The 20996-nt window shown below is 35.2% G+C and overlaps 1 protein-coding gene across 1 annotated transcript in view; it reads left to right on the top strand.

The window, feature by feature from the left end:
- DNAJC1 (DnaJ heat shock protein family (Hsp40) member C1) overlaps positions 1-20996 on the top strand; it is a 108952-nt gene that overhangs the window by 44326 nt on the left and 43630 nt on the right. Inside the window, exons 4-7 of the mRNA XM_032101513.1 lie at positions 166-331; positions 1210-1307; positions 2376-2469; positions 11883-11973. Coding sequence (XP_031957404.1) covers positions 166-331; positions 1210-1307; positions 2376-2469; positions 11883-11973 — 449 coding nt within the window. The remainder of the gene's footprint in view (positions 1-165; positions 332-1209; positions 1308-2375; positions 2470-11882; positions 11974-20996) is intronic.

Here is a 20996-nt window from a genome sequence, read left to right on the forward strand (position 1 = left end):
CTGACAAAACAAGGCATTTCTCTCTAAAAAAAAAAAATTACTAAGTGGTCTTTCATGTGTGTATTATTCAAGCACTCTGTGGATTATCTTTTGTTTTATAATTGTGTGGTTTGGCTTATTTCATTTTTAGCTCTCCATGAAAGCCTGTTATATTTGCTACTGTAGGTATGATGATATTCTGATCAATGGACTACCAGATTGGCGACAGCCTGTGTTCTACTACAGGCGGGTGAGAAAAATGAGCAATGCTGAGCTGGCATTACTCTTGTTCATTATACTCACAGTGGGTCATTATGCTGTGGTTTGGTCAATCTACCTGGAAAAACAGCTGGTAAGTATTGGTAATAAATCAAACTTGCTTCAATTATTAGTACTGAATTTCCTGCAGAAGTTTGCATATTACAGAGAACTCTACCACTTCCCCTGGTTTGAATTTGGATTTTTCATATTTTAAAATGATTATATTTAAAATGATGATAATTACAGAATGAGATATTCAGCATCTCAGAAATAGTAATCAAAAACTATTTAATTTTTCTAGAATTGGTAATAAATTCCAAAGCTGGTCCTAGGTTTTTAGCTGGAAGGAAGAAAAGAAATAAAAAATCTTCTATCATTTGTTGTTGAAGAATCATATGCTACTGTAGTCATATCTATGGTTTAAAAATAATCAGGTTTTATTTGTTTGAAAGTCATACTTGCTTCACCTTTTTTCTAAGCTAAATGCTTTTTTGTATTGGGCTTCCCTTAACAGGGTGGGAATTGGTAAGCAGTATAAATCACATTATTTTTTGATAATTTTATTTTTTGTCATATAAGTGTATTGCAGTTAGTAGACTAAGAAAAAAACTAAGCATAACTTGAAAAATATTCATGCATTAGCATCTATTTACTTTTTTTTTATTTTCCACTGCATTATTGAAGTTGATGAATGAGAAAGGAGGCACGTTGAATGCTTTCTCCTCTTAGAAAACTTTGATTGCTATGGAGATACACATGAGTGACAGAACTGGACTTCATGTGTGTTTAAAGACTGGATACCATGGCAACAGTTATTGTTAAGATAGATCATTTTACTTAATCATGTAGGACCCCAGATACATTTGCATAAATGCTACTCTACTGTTTACCCTTCACAGAAGAGTCCCAGTAACATTTGTGGTTTACATGCTAATGATAACCTGTAACCGTAGTTCTTTCTACATCAAGGATGAACTGCTTAGCAGAAAAAAGAGGGAGAAGAAGAAAAAAACAGGCGGCAGGAGTACAGATGAAGCCAAACTTGCTGCTCTAGACAAAAATGAAAGGTGGGAAAGAACTTTCTTGTTTTCCACATTTTAAAACATTCTGTCAGCTACTGATTTAGTTCTCTCATTTTCTTTTTCATCTTTGAAATACTCTATGAGAAAAATAACTGTATTTGTAATAACAGCCATTGCTGATACAAAGTGTGCCAGTGTAGATGTGTTTTCAGGTTTGGATTTGTAAATAAACACGTGGTGTTTATTCAGTAGATCAGTGATCATTGAAAGATTAGGACTGAATTAAAGGCATCTGTCTTATAAAAGCATATTATTTCTACAAGTTGATTTAGAAGATTTTAGAACTTTTTCAGTCTTTAAGGGTTTTTGCCGTTGATTAGAGTTAACAAATTTCAATTTATTTGAGCTTTAATTTATTACTATACCAAGCAAGGAGTTTTTATAGGGTTTTAATGCTTGTATGATTAAATGCTTTTTATCTGATTAACTTAAAAATGAGCGTGTTGGTAAAGGCTTCTAACACATTGTTTGTCAAGGAACACATAGGGAAATAGTGACTTTCAGGACACTCCGAAAGATACCACTATTTCTTCTATTGATTCATAGAAAGAAATAAAGGGTTTAAATAGTTCACACAACAGGGGCATGAACTGGATCAATGAGGGATGGAGATCAGAGACCATTCTGCCTGTCGTCTTTCCTGATGACATCAGTGAGTAATGCCCTAGTGAACTGCAAATGACATTAATTTTTATGTATTGTTTTGTTTATGCTACAGTCTTCATATCTGGTTGTCAGCACTTGTGAACACTTGGTTGAGGCTTGAGTGGTTTTTTGTTTTGGTTTTTTTTTTTATTTAAACTGAAGTGATTATGTGGCTTATGAATTTATTTTCTTGAGGGAAAGTCCTTTTAGGAGATCAAAATACAGCAGTGATTAGAAGTTAGCTGTTACATATTTTGAATTAAATGTTTAAAATGTATTTTATTATTATGTAGTTAGACATTTTTATGGGAGTTGACAAGTGCTAATCATCTTAAAGGATAATGGGAAAGTTCTGGCTTTGAAATTGTGTGGCAATAATGAAAAACCTACAATTTTATTTAACTGCAGAGTACTGGACAAACCACAGTGGCATGACTTACTTCCATGCAAGCTGGGAATATGGTTCTGTCTCACAGTGAAAGCTTTACCTCAGTTATTCCAGGTAACAGTAGTGATGTTAAAATGTGTTACTTAATTTTTCTTGATGGTGTTATTATGCATAATCAGATGTGTAGCACTTGTTCTTAATTAATTTTTTGGCTCAAACACATAGCATGTATATATATATATAAATAAAAATTACTCTTCGGAAGCAAATTTGATATGATAAGTTCATGGAAATATGAATGTATTTTAAGTGCATATTAATCTTATTGTGCTAGGGAAGCAGTTTCTGTTAGGCAAAACTACAAGAATAAATGATGGGAGGGGGATGATATATATTCATGTGATTAGGACTAGCAATGTTTTCTAAGTGACGTTAACAAAAGTACTTTGGTCTCAAATCAGCAAATCCTGAACTTCCATAGCAAATTTTAATATGCCATTTAAATTTGGGGTAACAGTGAAATTACCTTTTATGATGGAGTTTCTTTCTTTAATTCACTGGCTAATGATTAATTTGATTGATACCTGAAATTGCTACGGTAAAATAACGAAGGTATGGTTGTAGTTTATAAATCAATGCCACATCAATGTGGCAGACTTGCTCATAGTTACATTTTAATCTAATACTATAAACTGTAAAAATTTAGTTGGTATTCAACCAATGGAAGTATTGTCAGATCAGTTCCAGAATTTTTTTGATATCACCTGCTCTTTCTTTTCATTTTTCTTGAACACACTGTATTGTTTTTAATACCTTTGTCACTGGTAATAAGGATCAGGGAATGGAAAATGAATTTTACTTTGGTTTACGGAAATATTGAGCATTAATTTTAAAGTATAAGTAGTAAAAATGGCATCAATGTTTGGGTTTTGCCTGTGTTCAGGCTAGAAGAAAACTATAGTTATAATTCCTACTCTCTTAGCAAAACCCTTGTAAAAGTTATAAATGCAATAATGTCTTGTTTTTCAGCATCCATTTTTATAGCCTTTAACTTTTCCTATAAACAGATGCAAAAGTTAATATCTCTTTCTCTTTTAAAAATTTCATCAGAACTTTGGGGCTGTTTTATTAAAAAAACCTTTCTTTTTGCAAATTTGTAAAGCAAGTTGATTGTGATTAATCAACTGCTGTGTCCAAATTAAGCTTTAGACAGAAAATAATTAAGGTCAGCAAACTCTGTTGCTGCATTTTTGAAACTTTATTCTTAATAATAGTACTTTCCTTTTTGCTTTAAGTGTAAAATTTAAAAAATCACACAATATAGTAAGATTACTGAATAATTTAAAATTAGAACTTCTTATGGGCTTCTTACAATTTTTATGATATTAAGGTAGTGTTATGTCAGTATAACAGGTTTCAGGTTTGCTGTTCAAAAAGCAGCTCCTATGCCCGTCAGAATTGGCAGAAAAAACGTACAACAAAAGTGATGTTTCGTGCTCTGTAGAACTTAGCCCTGGTTTGGATTCCTATTCCTTTAAGTTAATAGTACTGGAAAAAAAGCTGTCCAGTAACTCCTGGAGAACTGGAGACCATCAAGCAGGGCTTTGGTGGCAGGGGAAGCATGTTGTAGAGGAATTCAGAGCAGGAAAGCTTTGAAGCAAAGAGGAAGGAAAGAGATAGGGTTTCTAGAGTAAATTGGCCCATATGTAAATGACACTACTGCTTAACTGCAGGGTTTGTTTTGTTGTTGTTTGACACGACCCGCTAGTTATGTGAGTTAAAATGCAATAAAGCATAAATAATCTTCAATGTTAAAACTATTCAGGATTCCAGGCAACTAAAATAAATTATTGTAGCTTATTATTATTTATTAGTTAACAATACTTAAAGAAGTATCACCTCTTCTGAAGAGCATAAGAGCAGCAGTGACCTCATGTTGGAGCTGTGTTCTGAAATGACAGTTGAGAAGATACCTGGTATGTTGTAGCTACTTGGACAGAGAGACCTCTGGGCTCTTTTTGATTTTGATGTATATTTAACACTTTGGCAAGATCTGCCTTAATGAACAACACAGAGCAAAAAGTTATCTGTACTTGTAATACAGATTATACCCTGGTACAGAGATCCTGTTTTAAATCTAAGTGCTTTTCTCTTCAGTAATACATGGGCTTAAGACTTCAGGGTACTTAAAGCTTTTAATATAAGTAAAATCACTAAGGCATAAGAAAAAGGATCCTACAGATACTGAGTGGTGTTACTTGTGGTATTGCAAGTAGTTAACATCAGGATGCATGCTACAGATTTTAGCTGTTTATTGTTTTAATCTAAATGATTTCTCCAGTCATTTAAGAGCCAACAAATTGTTTTCAAAATCTGTCATTCAGCTGCAACTTATCCAATTGTAGATGAACTTCTAAAAATGCATCCTTATTTAAATGAACAGTGTTTGGGACAGGAAAGGGGAAGAGTTAGCAATACTTTTAACTGAATGTTGCTCTGCCATTGAGTTTTTCAAAGCCCTGCCAGTAGAACAGCTGAACTGTTTCCTCAAACTAATGAAACAGAAGCACCCGCCTGCAACAGATGCAAGTTCTTCCTCAGAGGAGACTTCATTAAAAAGCCCCAAAACATATCAAACATAACAGCAAAACAACAGCTACAAATGAAACTTCTTATCCATTCTTGTACTGAGTTCTTTTTAACTAGCATCCATCTCTATCCCTGTTAGTTAGTGTGAGTATTCTACTTGCAACAGCTGTGTCTGAGGATTCAGGTTGCTGAGCTTCTGCTCATGCCTGGCTCTCATTTATCCAATTGAGTGTCTTTCTCCTACTTCCCTTCCTCCTTCAAAATGTCAGATTTCAGAAGGAGGCACTTAAAATAATTAAGGTGGGCCTTCACTGAAGAAAAATGCTTTGTTTGCATGCCCTTGTGATGGCCTATGCCATTTTATTGTAGCCTGCATTTTATGTCAAGAAACTGGAAGAAAAATGTGTGAGAGGAGGATGAGAGAAACTAAGAAAATGAGCAGGTTTTTTAAACTGTTTACAGTTGTATTTTGAGAGAAACTACATACGTTTTTATATCCACACATTGAGTTTAGTTAAATTTAGGGGTGAAAACAGCATTTTTAAGTTTGTTTGAAGAAGCAAAGGGAGAAAAATACATAAAATGTGTATCATAAATCAAATATCAGTGCTGTGAAAGAAATGTTAAGTGGAGTGTAAATTACATTGGCTATTACCAAGTTTAATTCTTGTAATGTAGGCTAAGAAAAAAATAGAAAAAGAATGAAAAGTGTTTCTAAGATCATTTTAGTTAATGCTTTCATGAGAATGACCTGGAAAAAGGCAACATATTAAAAAAAGGGGGGGGGGGAGAAAAAGAACCCCCGAAAACTCAATTAAAATTAAAATCCAAATTATTAGATCTGAAATTTCTTCTTAGAATGAAATAAACTAACTATGTGTAGTGTGCAAGAATTTCAGTTCAAACTGTAAATTCAGTACAGAACAGACAGTTGTGTTAAGTGTACTTATGTTTTGTGGGAGAACTGCCATAAGTAAATTGCAGTTTATTCCAAAACCAGCTGACTAGAGGGTTGTTGGGTTTTTTTGATGTCCGGACATATAACTTAAGAAAAGTGGTCTTTTAAAAAAATGGTTTTAATTATTCTTTGCAAAATACTTCCTTCAGAAAACAGAAGATAGGTGTGTTTCTTAGTGGTCCTGTCAACTTTCCCTCCACACTGATGTGGTGAAGTTTAGCAGTGAATGTCTTTATTTTTACACTGACTGAATTATGAGCCTGCTGTTGTCCTGAGGGTAGTAGAGCAGAAAGCAGTTCTGTTTGTTTTGGACAGAAATGGTTTCTTGTTAATAAAATAAAGTTTCCTTCTTGTATCTGTAGTCTTGTAGGTGTAGTGCACACACCCTCGCCGTGAGCTGTTGGGAGACTGGTGGCTCACCAGTAATGAGAAGGCAGTTCGAGCTCAATACGTAGTTGCGCTGGGTGTAACTTAGTGAGATTACCAACAAAGCTTTCAATTACAATTGAAACTTGTGTTTGTAAAGACCTTTGTGCAGCACAAAGTGAATTAAAACAAAAAAGCCAGTAATTTATTTTTATGTAGACTACCAGATGGTAATTACTGTAGCTGATTTAGTAGTCTGGAATAGATTCAAACTAGTGACCCAGAGGTGTTTAATTTCTTGGCAGTTTTTCCTCAGGTTTTCTTTTAATCCATGATCACAATTCAACACCTGTTTAGAGATGGTTCAGCTTTGGCCTTAAACGGATTGGCAGTGTGTCATTAAACTCAAGAGGCTTTGCCAGCAGGGCATCTCCTTTGGCAAGTTAGCTTCTAAGCAAGATTTGATTAGGTCAGCGAATGTATTTGTGAGTTGTTTCTGTCTTCACATGTGACTTTATATAAAATTGTGTGAGATTAAAACAAAATTGATTGCATTTAATCACATATGCCTTAAAAAAGATTTTTTTTTTAAAGGGATTTATTCATGTCAGTAAGGTTAAATATCTCTGTATTTCTCAGCTTTACAGGGTTTTGACATGTTCCAATTTACTGTACAGCACCAATGTTGGTATAATTTGTGGGGAGCAAGCAATTGTAGGATGTGTGGCACGAGTGATTGCCCATTTGCTCTGTTTCTTGCTATTTCGCAGCTGTTGGGAGAACCAAAGTAAGGATGAAGCTCTTGACCCTGAGGTCAATTAGAAGCTTAGAAGCAGGTCAGAGGAGAGCGGATGGTAAAACAAGTACTCTGAGTGTATGCAAGTGAGCAAAAATAACTTGTGTCTAACAGGCTCTGAAGGAAAAATGTGCTGAAAAAATACTAAAAGTTTTAAGTAAATGTAAGACAGTAAAGAAATTTGCTTCTAATTGCCTGCTGTGCTGTGGCAGTTTCTTTCTATCACTTCCTGTAAGTCTACATGTCCTACCACACAAGTGCGAGTAGCTTGTTTGTACGAGGCAATACTGGCTCTCAACTAATGCTACTGGTCTGCTGTGGTACGGGGTGTGAAATAGGTCCCAGAGAGGCCTTGCAGCACTGACCTCTGTTTCCCCTTCTGGCTGCCTTTGTCTCACCACTGGGCACATGGAATTCCCAGCAGAGACTGCAATGGCACAGCCAGCTGCTGGTCACATGGTGCAAGGAGGCTTGGGAACCACACCACAACTGCCCACAGGCTGTACACAGCTGAAGAACCTTCCCACACCTGGGATTATTCTACAGGCAAAGCATGATTTTCTGATTATAAAGGAGGAAGTAATGTAATTCCTATTTATTTACTAGATTGCCTTCAGGCAATGAGGTAAAAATGCCAAAGAGAAGTATAAATCATAATGTTCAGCTCTTTTTAAACATTATTTCTTACTATAATATATTGATATCACTAGGTCAGAAACACATCCAAAGAGTATTTTTGCTGTGGTGTAATGGCTGGAATTTTTATTGCATAGAAATTGCAAATTGAAGGTTGGTTGGTGGAGTAAATTTAATTTAACTCTTTTTTTCTCTCTTTTTAATATAAATTATATATAATAATACTGTGCTCAAAAAGATAAAAAATTGGTTCAATAGCTCCATACAAGTATTTATTTTTTGATGTAATAAAAATTAGTCCAAAGAAAATTATTTAAATTTACTGATTTTAAGTATGCCTTTGAGAAAGTTTTCAGTTAACTGTGAATCTTGTTTGTACCAGTCCTGTGCCCAAAGAACTAAAATGTGAAGCTGTTTCTATCACAAAATCTGAAAGGAAGATTCTCATACAACAAGTTGTTTCAAGTCGTTTGCTTTCTTTCTCCTAATCTCCTTTTTTTTTGAGGTAGACCAGAAAGCCCGGAGGATTTAATACTTACTGAAGGGGAAAATACCCAAACAATGAAAACCCCAAAACCACAAAGCAAACAAACCAACACAGCCTCGTCACCATCCCCAAAAGTCAAGGAGAAGCCAAAATGACTGAGTCTTACTCAGAATGGAAGTTTTTTCTTCTAGAATTAGTACAGTTTGAATAAATGCTGTATCTCTTGATTTAAAAGCAACAGACAAAAAACCACCTAAAACCCCAACCAAGATCCCAAACCCCAAAACAAACAAAGGAAAAAAAACCTTGAAAGTTCAGTAACAGGATTTTCTGTATTTCTGCATAACTCAGGCTCAGCTTTGTCTTGGCAATCTCGATTTATTGAGACGATACTGATATAAAGAAAGAAACTATATTTTCAAGAAGTGTTCAGTATTCGTCATTCTTATTTGTGATTAAATATGAGGGTAATCACAGGATCTTCCCATATATGGCTGTTTAAATATAATTTAGAAATACTAATTGCAGAATTTTGCATTTCCAATACATTCTTCTTTCATTCTGTTCCTTTTTGGAAAGTATATATTTGAATTTATAGCATACTAAACCAGCATATATCAGCCCTCCTCTTTATGCTTAACTAATTACATGTTATACTGCTTTGATGGTGAGAAGAAATAATGTATTTGTGCTCATGTTCTTTTTGAAAACGTCTTAAACTCCTGCAAATGAGAACATAATATTTCTGATTCGGTAAGGTGGAGTTTTAGTTAGAACCATTCCAAACTTTGTATTTTTGTCTCTTTTCTCTGTATCTTCCCACCCCAGACGTACAAAGATATTGCTTTTTCTTATGTTTATTATCTCTTGAAGGTGAAGTGTACATTAAGTATAAAATGTTGATGTTTTGAGCTATAAAATCACTGCTGAATCTTGGAGAAGGAGCATCAGATTGAAAGAGACTGTATCTGTATTGTCAGTGTCTTTAGGGCACTAAAATACTTGTATTAAGACAAAATGGCTGCTTAAATTTATCACTTCGGAAAAGTAAAAAATCTGAACATAAATCTATTTTGAAATACTTAAACTACCAAAACTGAATATTCTTGAAAACAGATACTCCTGTTTAGACTGATTGAAAGCTAATGAAGAATAAATTTAAAGAGGCTTATTTATATTAAGGCAGAAGTTTTCTTCAAAGAGCTTCCTATGTTAAATGGTTTTCCAGTGTTTTTTCATTTTGACCTGTAAGGTCTAATACCCATAAAATTTGTGTCTCTGATTTAAGTCTTTACTGAGGTATACCTTTTTATTTTTCTTTACAACCTGTAGAGCCATTCTTACGCTTTTGTGGGAAGGATTTGATTTTCAAATCTTCAAAATCCATTTTGAATGGAGCTTTTTGTTGGTTTTTTCCTTTGCTTTTCTTTATACGTATACATTTGTGTGTGCTTCAAAATGTGCAGTCTCCCCTTTTTTTGTTATTATGGTACTAGCCATAATAATCTTACTGATAAGATAAAAGACTGATGTTGCTTTTGTTACCTGCATATTACTCCATTTGTAGTGATAATCCATTCTATATCTATAAAGCAACAATACTACCAAATTTCATTGACGTGCTTCTGACTAGTTTTCTTTGTTGTTCAGCTATTGTGTCTCATTTTCATCTGAGCCACATTTCCAATTGTTCTGTGATTGACGTGCTGGAGAGATTGACAGTTACCCCCTAGTGCCTGCTGTCTGGAGATCCCACAAGCAATAATGGATTTTACACCAGAATTTAGCATCATATATTGGCTTTCAGTGTCAAATGGGTTAAATTTAAATGCCAGTTAATTGTAGGCATTTTGGAATCATAGCCTTAAACAAAAGCGTTTTTTGGATATCCCTAAGTCTGAGTCCTGTGTATGCCACACAACCCAAATGTCTCAAACTCACAGCAGAAATGTACTATTGCATTTATGGTGGTGTCTGTTTCTTAATTTTGCAAGTAGGCCAAACCTCAAGAGTATAAGGAAAGTTTCCAGTGTGGTAGGGAATTCTTATTTCAGGTAAACCAAAAAGTGAACCAGTGCTAATCCTAATTTTGTCATTCAAATATGTCTCCTCAAGGCCTACATATCTGCTGTTAATGCTAGTCCTCCTCTAACTACACTTTTTTTTTAGCCACAACTCTACTAAAAAAATCCCCTTTTCCCCAATCCTAATGCTGTTAGCATGTAAGATGCTCTCTTCTGTTATGTTCCAGAAGCAAAAAGTTATGTAAACCCTTTAAAATTACTTTTGTGTGCAGAGATTTCCTACATAAAACTGGCAAAAATTATAACTTTCCATTTCCTGTACCCAGTGTAAAAAAAAAAACATAAATAGAGAGTAAAAAGAGGTGTTTTGGAAGGAGGTAGAACTTTACTGATCTTTTTTGGGTTTTTGTCAGAGTTGTTCTTCAAGTGTGGTGACTTGTATCTATGAGATGGCTCCAACCCATTACAAAGCTCTGCTCAGAGCTTGGTCACAATTCCTGTCATGTGTTTTCCTACCTCCCTCAAGTATCTTTGAAAGGGTAGATGCAGGTGTAACATGAAGAACAACTGTTGTATCTTTGCAGGAAGAATGGGATGATTTCTACCATTAGAGGCAGTGATAATGACTTGTTAGTGCAGATTTTTCTTTTCAAGATTTCTTAAGGTGTCTTATTTCATGTTGATGATACCAGGTTTTGTTCAAATATAGTTAAAATTATAAAAAATATTTACTAGCATTTTACAATACATTCTACATTCAAATTTAAATCAACCTTTATCTGTAAAAAGTGGAACTGTTAGTGTAATCACACCAAAAAGTATTTTTGGGTAAAAAGAACTGAGATTAGGTCTATCTAATACTGTAACTAATTTTTATATAGTACAGTAGACACTCTGCATGCTTGATAAAGATAAATAACAGTTTCTCTATTTCAGCATTTCTATTATAGAGTCCTTGTTTTTGAATGAGTATAGAAATCTCTTAAACTGGTGAGAGTAAGAAAATTCTCCATAGTTCTTACTTTCAGCAGTCTGGTTGTTCGTATTGGAAAGCTTTCAACAGAAATCTGTAATTACTCATTCATCAGATTTTGGAAAGGTGTGGCATATGTGTGACAGGACTTCTAGTTTTAGGTGTACATTTGCTTTATAGACTTCAAATTAAAATCTAATCCTTGAAAAAAAAAAAGAACTATATTATTTTCAACACTTTAATAGCAGTGTAGAAGTTGGTTAAAAAAAAAGGGGGGAACACTTTGGAAAATACAGTTAGTGTTACGTTAATGGGTTCACATTAAGGTGATTGCTGCCTAGCAATTGCCTTTGTTTGTCCCTGCACACACTACAGTAATTGAAAACTTTTCTCTCCTGAACTTCCAGGTTGCTGATTTCAGCAAAGTGGTACATGGTCTCTGCAAAGCTGTAGGTGGTTTCTCTAACATTTTGCTTTTCAGGCTGTCAATGAGCATCACAGTCTATAATATCAACGGTATGACATTTGAACCTTTATTACACAAATTCTGTATTTTAGACTGAAAATTGCTGTAACTCCAGGAAACGAATACATCTTAATTTTTTTTTTTGGTGAGGTTAAGTGAGAACTTAAATCAGAGCCATTGCAATTACTTGTTTGTATAAGGATGCTAATGCCATTGCAACATTTTCTTAAAGGATGCCAGACAATTATATGTAGAATATAAAGAAACAAAAATGAAGGCGAAAGAAGATGCCCTGGCTAAGGCTGAACTTGAAACACTTCAGAGTGAGTTTTTACCACTGTCTTAATAAACAAAGATGTAATATGATATACCTTCTACATTGGATGTATATGAGCAAACATTTTTATAATCTTCTAAAATACATGCTTTATATATTTCTCTACTGCTGTTAAATTTAAATAAGATTTTAATTTTGTGGCTAATTTTTCAGTAGGCTGCTGGTTTGTTCCTATAGAAACATAGAACTCAGGTGGTCAGTTACGTTGTAGCAAGAAGAACATACCTTGCTAGAAATGTTGCCTTACGGGAGGGGAAGATCTCAAATGTACTATACATTTTCAGAAGTGTCCTCTTGGGTTTTTGAGCATTTTTGTGTTCTTGGTGTTTGTAAATATTTTTTTTAATAGTGTGTTTAATAATTCTTTTGTGCATATTGAGTTGATTTTTGTGATAGCAAGTGACAATAATTTGAATTTCCAAAAGCATGGATGCAGACTTCAGAGATGGATTCATGCTATTGTTGAAATAAATGCTTTAAAGTCTTTATACTCTTAAAAAAGACCAGAGAAGGCAATTAATATTTCCTCTAATAAAGTATTCAGAATAATTATAGGTGACTTTTCCTTTTCTTCTTTCAGTTATTTGCTTTTGACAATGATTAAACCTACCCTCTTCTGAAGACAGTTTTAACAGTTTTTTGTCCATGTTTGTATGTGCATGCTTGCTTTATTTACTGTACTTAAGTGCATGCTTTTAAGTTCCTTTATTCTGACAAGTGCATTGAGTGCTTTGTGATAATTTACTAGCTTGGAATATGCATAAGCCTTTAGGTATTTAAAATACAGCTGCATTATTTATATTTACAAAATAGCTTAATTTTGTAAAATCTGTGAAGAGATACAGTTCCAGCAATAATTCCCAACTTATCTGTAACTGAATCTATTTTAGGAAAATAGATAGCATTCAGCACCTCAGTGAGCATCATGGACCCAGGCCAAATCTAGCAAAATGGTGCATTTAATGCTTGTTAGGAAGGCCTGCCATTATGTTTGAGATACCTACCACAAAATGGGCCCTTGAAAAGGGTCTTGACTTGGGTTATTAAAAACTTGTTAAATTGTCAGATAGTAATGTATTGCTATTTTTCAAAATAGCTGGCATGCATTCCTCATTGAAATCTGTGAACTACTGTTTTAGAAGGACTAGTTTTTGAAAACTGAAGTGCAAATGAAAGTATAAAGTCATTAAAATCATAGTGTGCACATTCCTGTGTGTCATTGAAAGGCCACGTGTAAACTTTTCAGTATTTCCCTGCTGCCAGGTGTGTTGTGAGAGTCACTTTTTTTTTTTTGTTACCTCCATTAGTAGTGCCCACCCCTGAGAGGCACAAGTTTGGCGAGTTTGGCCTTCCAGGTCACCCCTGACCTCCCATAGAAGCACCACCATATCCCCTGTCACGCTGCTGGGTGCACCACGGCATGACTCCCATGTCTGCCAGGTGACCCAGTGTCACTTGTGTGAGCAGGGGCCAGTCCTCACCAGTCGCCTGCCCTCCCCTTGTAGGCTTGCTGGCAGGGAGCAAGGAGGATTGAGAATCAACACCTGTAATTAGCAGAGTGATATTTGGCATGGAATTATTTGGTCAGCCATAGCAGTGCTGTAGCTGGGCAGCAGAATGAGCTGTCAGTTACCTTTTTTTTAATAAATAAGACTCCCAAGAGAGGAACAAGAGATGCATCCATGTTACTGTAGGCAAAAAAAATTGTATCATTTTTTCCTGAAGCTTGCATGCAAAGCATCTGCTAAATTTGCTTATTTCATTTTATGTTGCTCTGCGTTGTCACTTCACAATTAGTGTAGAAAGGTTGTAAATCACCAAATGTGCATTTTGTTTGCCCCCATTCTTCTTAATTTTAGACACCATCCCTGGGATGCAAGGCCTTAATAAAGGTTCCATCTATTTAATTGAGTAAACATATCTCATGCTGATTAGCAATAGCTGTTTTACAGTGCTTGTTTTTTCATGCCCTAATTGCTAGTTTGCCCCCTTGTCTGTGTGCTCTCCTGCTGAAACTGTGCAGTATTTTGTAGGCAGCTTGAACTAAAACAGGAGTAGGGTACTGGAGGAGGAAAATATAATTTGCTAAATAGGAAAGAGAGGACAGTATTGAGATGTCATTAAAGTTCTATTTTTGGGAAGGAGTGTGAAGAAATAATTTCTTGGTAAGTCAATATTATACAGTTTTGATTTATTTTTCTGGCACTTTTGCAGTGTTTCTTATCACTTCTTAATTCATTCAAAACTGTGATTACTACCTTAATAAAATATAGCGACTTTACCTACAAAAATAGAACAACTTACAATACAGTCTTACGTTTCTAGGAAATACGGTTTTGTATGGAATTACAGACAGCTGTGTATTTTAGGGACAAAAGTAGAAATGGTTTTGCATTACATCTTCTGATGCATTTTCCACATGTAGATATCAGAACACAAAATTTTATTTTTAAATGGAAGTGCTTTAATTAATAAACTTTATTCCAACTTCACCTTCTGTTGTGTCACATGTGTGTGATCCCTGCATCAGGGAATGGTTCTTTCACAATGGATAGCCCTGTTCTTTGTAGTCACGAGATGGAAAGTACAGTAGGTATTAGCTGCACTGAATAGGCATTATTAAACTAAGATGACATAGGCATACAATCAGGACAGATGACTCAGTTTTTAAATTTAAATATCAAGGTTTGAGTAGTTATCAGGACAAATTCCAGCACTTCTCAAGCTCTTTTTGGCATAGAGTACTTCTTTCAGTGATGTCCATTTTGGGGGGAAACACATCTGTTTTTCTTTCTTTATACTTAGCCTTGGCAGTTCTTACTTTCCATTCTTCTTAGCTTGTTTTCCCTGACATTCAGTATGAAGACTTAAATTCATTTTTAAAATATGCCTTTTTTAGAAAATGGTGCCTGCTGAGTATTGCAGGTGAGCTCTTCACTGGCATCCCAGTTACAAAATATATTTGCATTGTAAATTCAGAATTCTCGCCATGATGTACAAGGCATGTGGAACAATCTGTGGCAAGAAACTGTTTTGTTTCTAGTTATAAACCATGTTGAATAGTATGTGGGTTTTTCTGCTTTTTCTTTACCCCCATCATTCAGGCTTTAACTGAAGTATGAAGTTATGAGCCCTATGGCTGCTTGAGGAGCTGCCTTTCTGTGTTGGACTTTATGATGTGGTATATATGTCTCTCTATAGGATCTTTTAGCACTCTTACCCAAGTATCTGCCACCAAATATCCAGAGCTGTAGTGAAACCTTTAATACGTTTGATCAGGTTTGGTTAGGCTTGGTTGGTCACCCTTTCCTGACAGCTTGGAACACAGCATGCTGCTTGGGTAGCTTTTTATATTGTTTCGTGAAACCTAGGGATAGGAGACATCATTAGGTCATTTAGTGTAATGGGTTTATTTCAGACTCTTACAGGTGAAAATCGGTGAAAAATACTGATTCTCCTGACTTGTCTTGTTTGACTTGTACCAGTGGTACACTTTAGCTTTGCGCTTCCTTGTTACTCAAGATACATTACTGACATTGATCAGTAAACCTTGAGATGCCTTCTGTTCTTCATGGCTTGTTCTGGTAATTAATTTTACTCTTATATAGTTACATCCTAATTTCAGTATGGATTTCCCCAGGTGTAGCTTTCAGTTGTTCATTATTAGCATGTCTGTGCCTAAAAAAAATTTTATTTATCTTCAGGTTTTCTTAATATAAAGCCTTTCTTGAGCCCTTAGTTTCTGTGGATCTTCTGTATTCGATTTAGTTTTGCAATGTAGCTAGAAGTATTGTGCCCTGGGTTTGTGTATAGAGTTCTAAAGTTTGTCATCTTTTGATTATAAAATCATGTTTCTTCTGTAGTTATTACAGAATCACATTAGTTCCCATTGCTCTGATAGCTCATTTCAGATTGCTTGTCCACCATAACTGCAAGCCCTGATATCAAAGGTTCCTTGCCCAAAGTCCCTCCTAAGTGCAGATATGGCATAAAGCCTTTAACTGTGTAATTTTCAAAAAAGCTTTTGATTTGATTTGATACCAGCCACTCCATGTTCCTACTTCTTCCTGTGCTTTCCTCTTCACTGTGAGCCATTTGGGCCAAATTGATGGAATCTAGCACTATACTGAAGGTGACTTTCCTTTTACTTCCAAATAATTGATAAATATATTGGGTAATTTTGTTTAGTATTAATCCCTGCCAAAATGCAGTGTTGACATGGCTGCTCAGTAATGATTTGCTGACAGGCAGGTTCAGAGAAAATTAATTTATGCAATGCATGCTTTTTTGGTTGGTGTGGGTGTGAATGTTCTGATCACTTAATTGTTACCTCTGAAGCCTAATTATGGCAAACTATGTATCATCCATTTCACTGATTGTTTTGGCAGGCCTGCTGAAAGGATTTTGAACTTTCAAGCTTGTGTATTTTTCCCAGTTGTTTCAACTAGGCTTGTATGATACCTCTTCCCACAAAACTTGCTTCAGACTTTATGGAAAATATTCCGCAAACATACAGTGCATGAGGCTCATTTGAGAGAGGCGTGCATGCTTCATTATATGTTTGTTGAAAGGCAAATTAGCTCTCAAATATTGGAGCCTTGTTTCTAACCCTTTTGTATTTTGGGGGAATTGGAAGTTTTGGGAAGGGTAGATACTCAGAAAAAAAGATGAAAGTCATAAAAAGCTACAGCTTGTGAGAAATTTTTTGTAGCTGAGGATGCATTCATCCCTGGGCGTGTCTTTAGTCAGTTTGCTCAAAAATAAACTAGCTTGTACGTCCCAGTATAGCAGATGTATATATCTGTCTCTAATTCTTGATGTAGTCATATAATCCCATTGACTTTGAGTATAGAAATGTGCACTTTTTTAAAGCGTGTGTGTGTTTGCCCCATATTTGCATTAATATTGAGCATAATTTGCTCCATTTTTTCAATAGACTGTCAAAACCTTAGTACAGTTTTTTTTTCTGGAATTCTGGGTTCTTTGTGCTCTGTCTGACTGTGTTACTGTATGTGTAAGTGAATTTTTCTTTTGTCATGTTTTCAACAAATTTGAATGCTGTAAATGCTTTGGTTGTCTTTCATAGTTACATAGGTAAGTGAAATGTGTTGAAAAAAGAGACCTCAGTGCAGTATCTTACTAATTTGCCAAAAAGATGTTTGCTGTCTACCTTTTTGTGTGGTTGTATTTCTTGCTTACTAATGCATGAGATGTGAGGCAGTTTGTCCCTTTGATTTTTCAAGATATCACTGTCTTTTTATGACTGTATTTTCTGTTAATTCTTGTTCATGCGTAAAGCTTAGAAGCCTTTGCAGAGAGAGGTAGCTACGACTTGATGTGTTGTAATTTCTTTGCAGAAGTTCAGTGCTTAGTTTTGGTTTTATTTCTTCCTCTATGAAGCAGTTGCTTTTTTCTGTGTAAAAATTCTCTGAGTTCTTTATGTTTACATCAGCTAACATGTAAAATCAATATAATTTTTTCTGAAAACTTTAAAATACAGGACCTCTGATACTTTTTACGGAAAAAGCATCGCTGTTTTATTACATGGCACTTGATCCAAAAAGTCTAGCTGATTCCTTATCTGACAGCTGATGTATCTTAAAGGAAATAACCACTAGCCAGATACTATTAATTCTGCTGATGATAAAATTAATGTGGTAGCAAGGTGGAAGAACTAACGAGGAAGATCAAAGTATCTGATTATGTGCAAGTAATTAATCAGACTTCAAAACCCAGATCATGGCACCATAAACTAGTAAAATGTATAGCCAGTAGAAGAATAGGATTGGAGGCCTTTAGAAACATAAAATTCTGTACTTTAGGAGAGTTAGCTAATTGTTACCTGTTAAAGTCTGGGCATTCCAGTGATAGGTGTGTTTATATGCTGTTCATACATAGGGAACATAGCTGCATATCTCTGTTTTTAACTGTTGTTAAATACACAGTTGATTTTATTCTTTTGGTGAAGAACTTGTTAGTTCTAAAGGTGGAAAATACTCATAGAAAATTAGTATTTTTGCAGTATGAATTGAGCAAATGATAAAACAAAATTCCTTCTGCTAAAAAGGACTAGAACTCTCTAAAAGTTACGAATCTTGTAAAACACTGATCAGTTTACATTGGAATGGCAGATACCAAACAATTTCCATTGTGCTTATGATCTTGGATTCCATTTACTTGCTGCTGTTGCCTATTTTTAAAATTCTAGTTAATAAACTAAAAACGTTACTGCACTATAATTTGGCAATTAAAGTACATAATGTTCCCAGAAAATAGTAATGAGAGTAAGCTTTTCATTTACCCTGTTGAAGTCAGGCTCTGTTTTTACCAAGATTGTTTTCTCTCCCTTGTGTTTAGTTGTACAAGTGCCAGTAACTCTGATTATAGTGAATATATAGATATTGGTGCCCACACAGGGCACAGTGGTCTGGCTGGGTCTCCGGCAGACACTGAGCATGCTATCACAGAACGGAGAGGAACCTAGGAAATCTTTTCTATCTAAAATTTTTTATGTTTTTCCTGCATTTTAGTTAGGTTTGTGTGTAACAATACTAAAACAATATTTGAGACTGGAGGAGAAAAATGTCTTTTAAAAGCCTGTTCTGTTACAGTGGATGGCCTAAAACCAGCACCTTTAGAAAATGACACTGAATATTTTGGGAACACTTGTATTTCAAAACTCTGAATCACGGCTGCAGTTGTCACTACTGTCAGCACGATCAAACACATCCTTACTTTAGGTCGTGGTGGTGGGCAGTTGCACCAACTTCCTGGCTGTCTGTCAAGCCTTAGCAGATACAAGATTCAGGTGTCTAGGCATCATCTACTATTTGGAAAACCTGATCCATATTCTCTTCAGGGCAAAGTGCCCAGTGAGGTCGGAAGTGTCTTTTAGGCTGCCAATTGAATTGCTGATAGTGAAAAGATAACACAGCAGAGGGAGGTTTTCTTCCTGAGTATGTCCTGTGGACTTCTGTTGTTTGGGCGAAATAGTTCCAGTAATCTGTTTTGCTTTTTCCATATTCACCTGAAAGAGCACCAGTGCTTGGCTGCCTTAAGTTGAGGCTTCATACCGCTAAACATAACTTCTTAACTTCCTCTGTCTAAAATCCTTAAAGATGTTACCATTAAACTGCTTTTATGTGCTTTCTTGTTCTAAAAAGTGGCTTTGAAAATTCTGAGATAAAACTGTTCTTGATGGGTTATTGGGAGCCCTATGTCAAAGGTGCTGTGACTTCAATTCTATTTATTTTTTTTAAATTCAATATGACAGCCATTGTATTAAGTAAGGTATTAAGAGATATGTTGAACTCCTTCATCTTTTTGTATATGCACGAGAGACAGTAGAAATAAGGTTTTTTTAATTCTGGTTGAGTGCTTGTTTGAGGTTGTACAGCCATCTTCTCTAGGTGGGATTTCTTGTTCCTTTGATAGTCAGCAAACAGCAGGGTGTCTTAGCTATGTTAGGTCTTCCTCTGTCACTTAACTGCCTGAAGAGAGCCTAGATACTGTCTTTGATACCTCATTTTAAAGTGGAGCACAGTGTCCTCTGGAAATAGTTACAGAATTACTTCCAAAACTTCAGTGAGAGCCTGGATGACCTATATCAGGCTATGCTCTTCGTTTTTAAATGTTGGTTAGAAGTATTCAGGCTTTAACTATTTGCATATTTTGAGAGGGAAAATTAGTAAGCAGTAGCTGATAGGGTGCAAGATACAGGAAAAGCCACCTGTCTTGGGGTGTCTCCACTGTGAGTAATTCCATGTGAACAAGTGTGCTTGATTATTTTGGGGGATTGAAATGCAGTGGTGAAAATTGTCATTGAAGTTAACTTCCTAGAATATTTTTGCCAGTACACGTTTGTGGTAAAGAGCTGGTAACGCCATTGTTACTTATCCGTACAAATCTTAAATGATTCCAGAAGCTGTTATATATGGCAGTTTTGGAGTAAAATGAGATAATACTTGATATATGTGATTTGATTATAAAATTTACCTTTTGAAATAGGCAAAAAAAAATTGTACCTGTGTTGTCTTTACTAACATCTGCACAGTGAGACAAATGCTGGTATTAACACTTTTGGATTTTCATTTAATTTTGAGGAGTATCTGTCATTTCATTGTATTTTCTACACATCCCTATAGAAGAATGCTAAAAAATTCCAAATAAAGATTTAACTTAATATTTCATTTATTAAAATTTGACAGGTAAAGTTAAAGATTCTTTACAAAAGCAGGTCTCTGAACAATGTACAGTGAAACTCTGAACAGTGGAAAGTTTAGAAGATCATTAGTCTTTCTGTTAACTTTCAAGATTTGTATGAATTTTCTGTTCATTTGGGCTTGAAACAGTTCTCTCTCCCTTTATTGTTTTCTTAAAATATTCAGTTCCTAGGAGTTTGTCAAATCTGCAGAGCTTTTTCACTGTGCTGTTTCTCCACATATACTTTTAGGGAAAGAAATCCTGTGTGAGAGTCTGTAGGGAACAGTCCTCTGTCCTCTTTAGTAATTTTTTTAAAGGTTTCCATGAAAAACAGATTTTTCTCCTCTGAAGTATTAGGGCATGGTTGCAAAGGCAGACAAGCTGATCAGACAAGCATGGTTCTTCTTTTCCTTGCCCACTACCTTTAAATGACTTGGATTGTTTCCTATTTGTTTGGGTATTAAGAGTAATTTTCTACTAACTTAGTAAATTGAAGTAATTTGCTGAGTGATTGGATGATTGTAGAAACACAATAGAAGAGAGAGGAGCCCAAAGACATGCAGTGGAGAGTGGAAAGGTGGAGTCAAGAGTAGAACTTCCCTCTTGGTTGCAGTGGATGTTAGATCACCTCTTTCACTTTAGGAACTTTTATTTACTGTGAATACAGCATATTTTGAAAACAAGAGGAAAAAACAGAAGAGTACTACTGGGCACACATGAGGTTTCTGGATGCTTTCTGAGTGTTCAAGCTTCTTTCTGTTGCTCATCTTCTTGTCTTTCCTAAAGTTCTGTCAATTGTCCATTTTA

Source organism: Corvus moneduloides, chromosome 1, assembly GCF_009650955.1.
Source record: "Corvus moneduloides isolate bCorMon1 chromosome 1, bCorMon1.pri, whole genome shotgun sequence".
Classification (NCBI taxonomy): domain Eukaryota; kingdom Metazoa; phylum Chordata; class Aves; order Passeriformes; family Corvidae; genus Corvus; species Corvus moneduloides.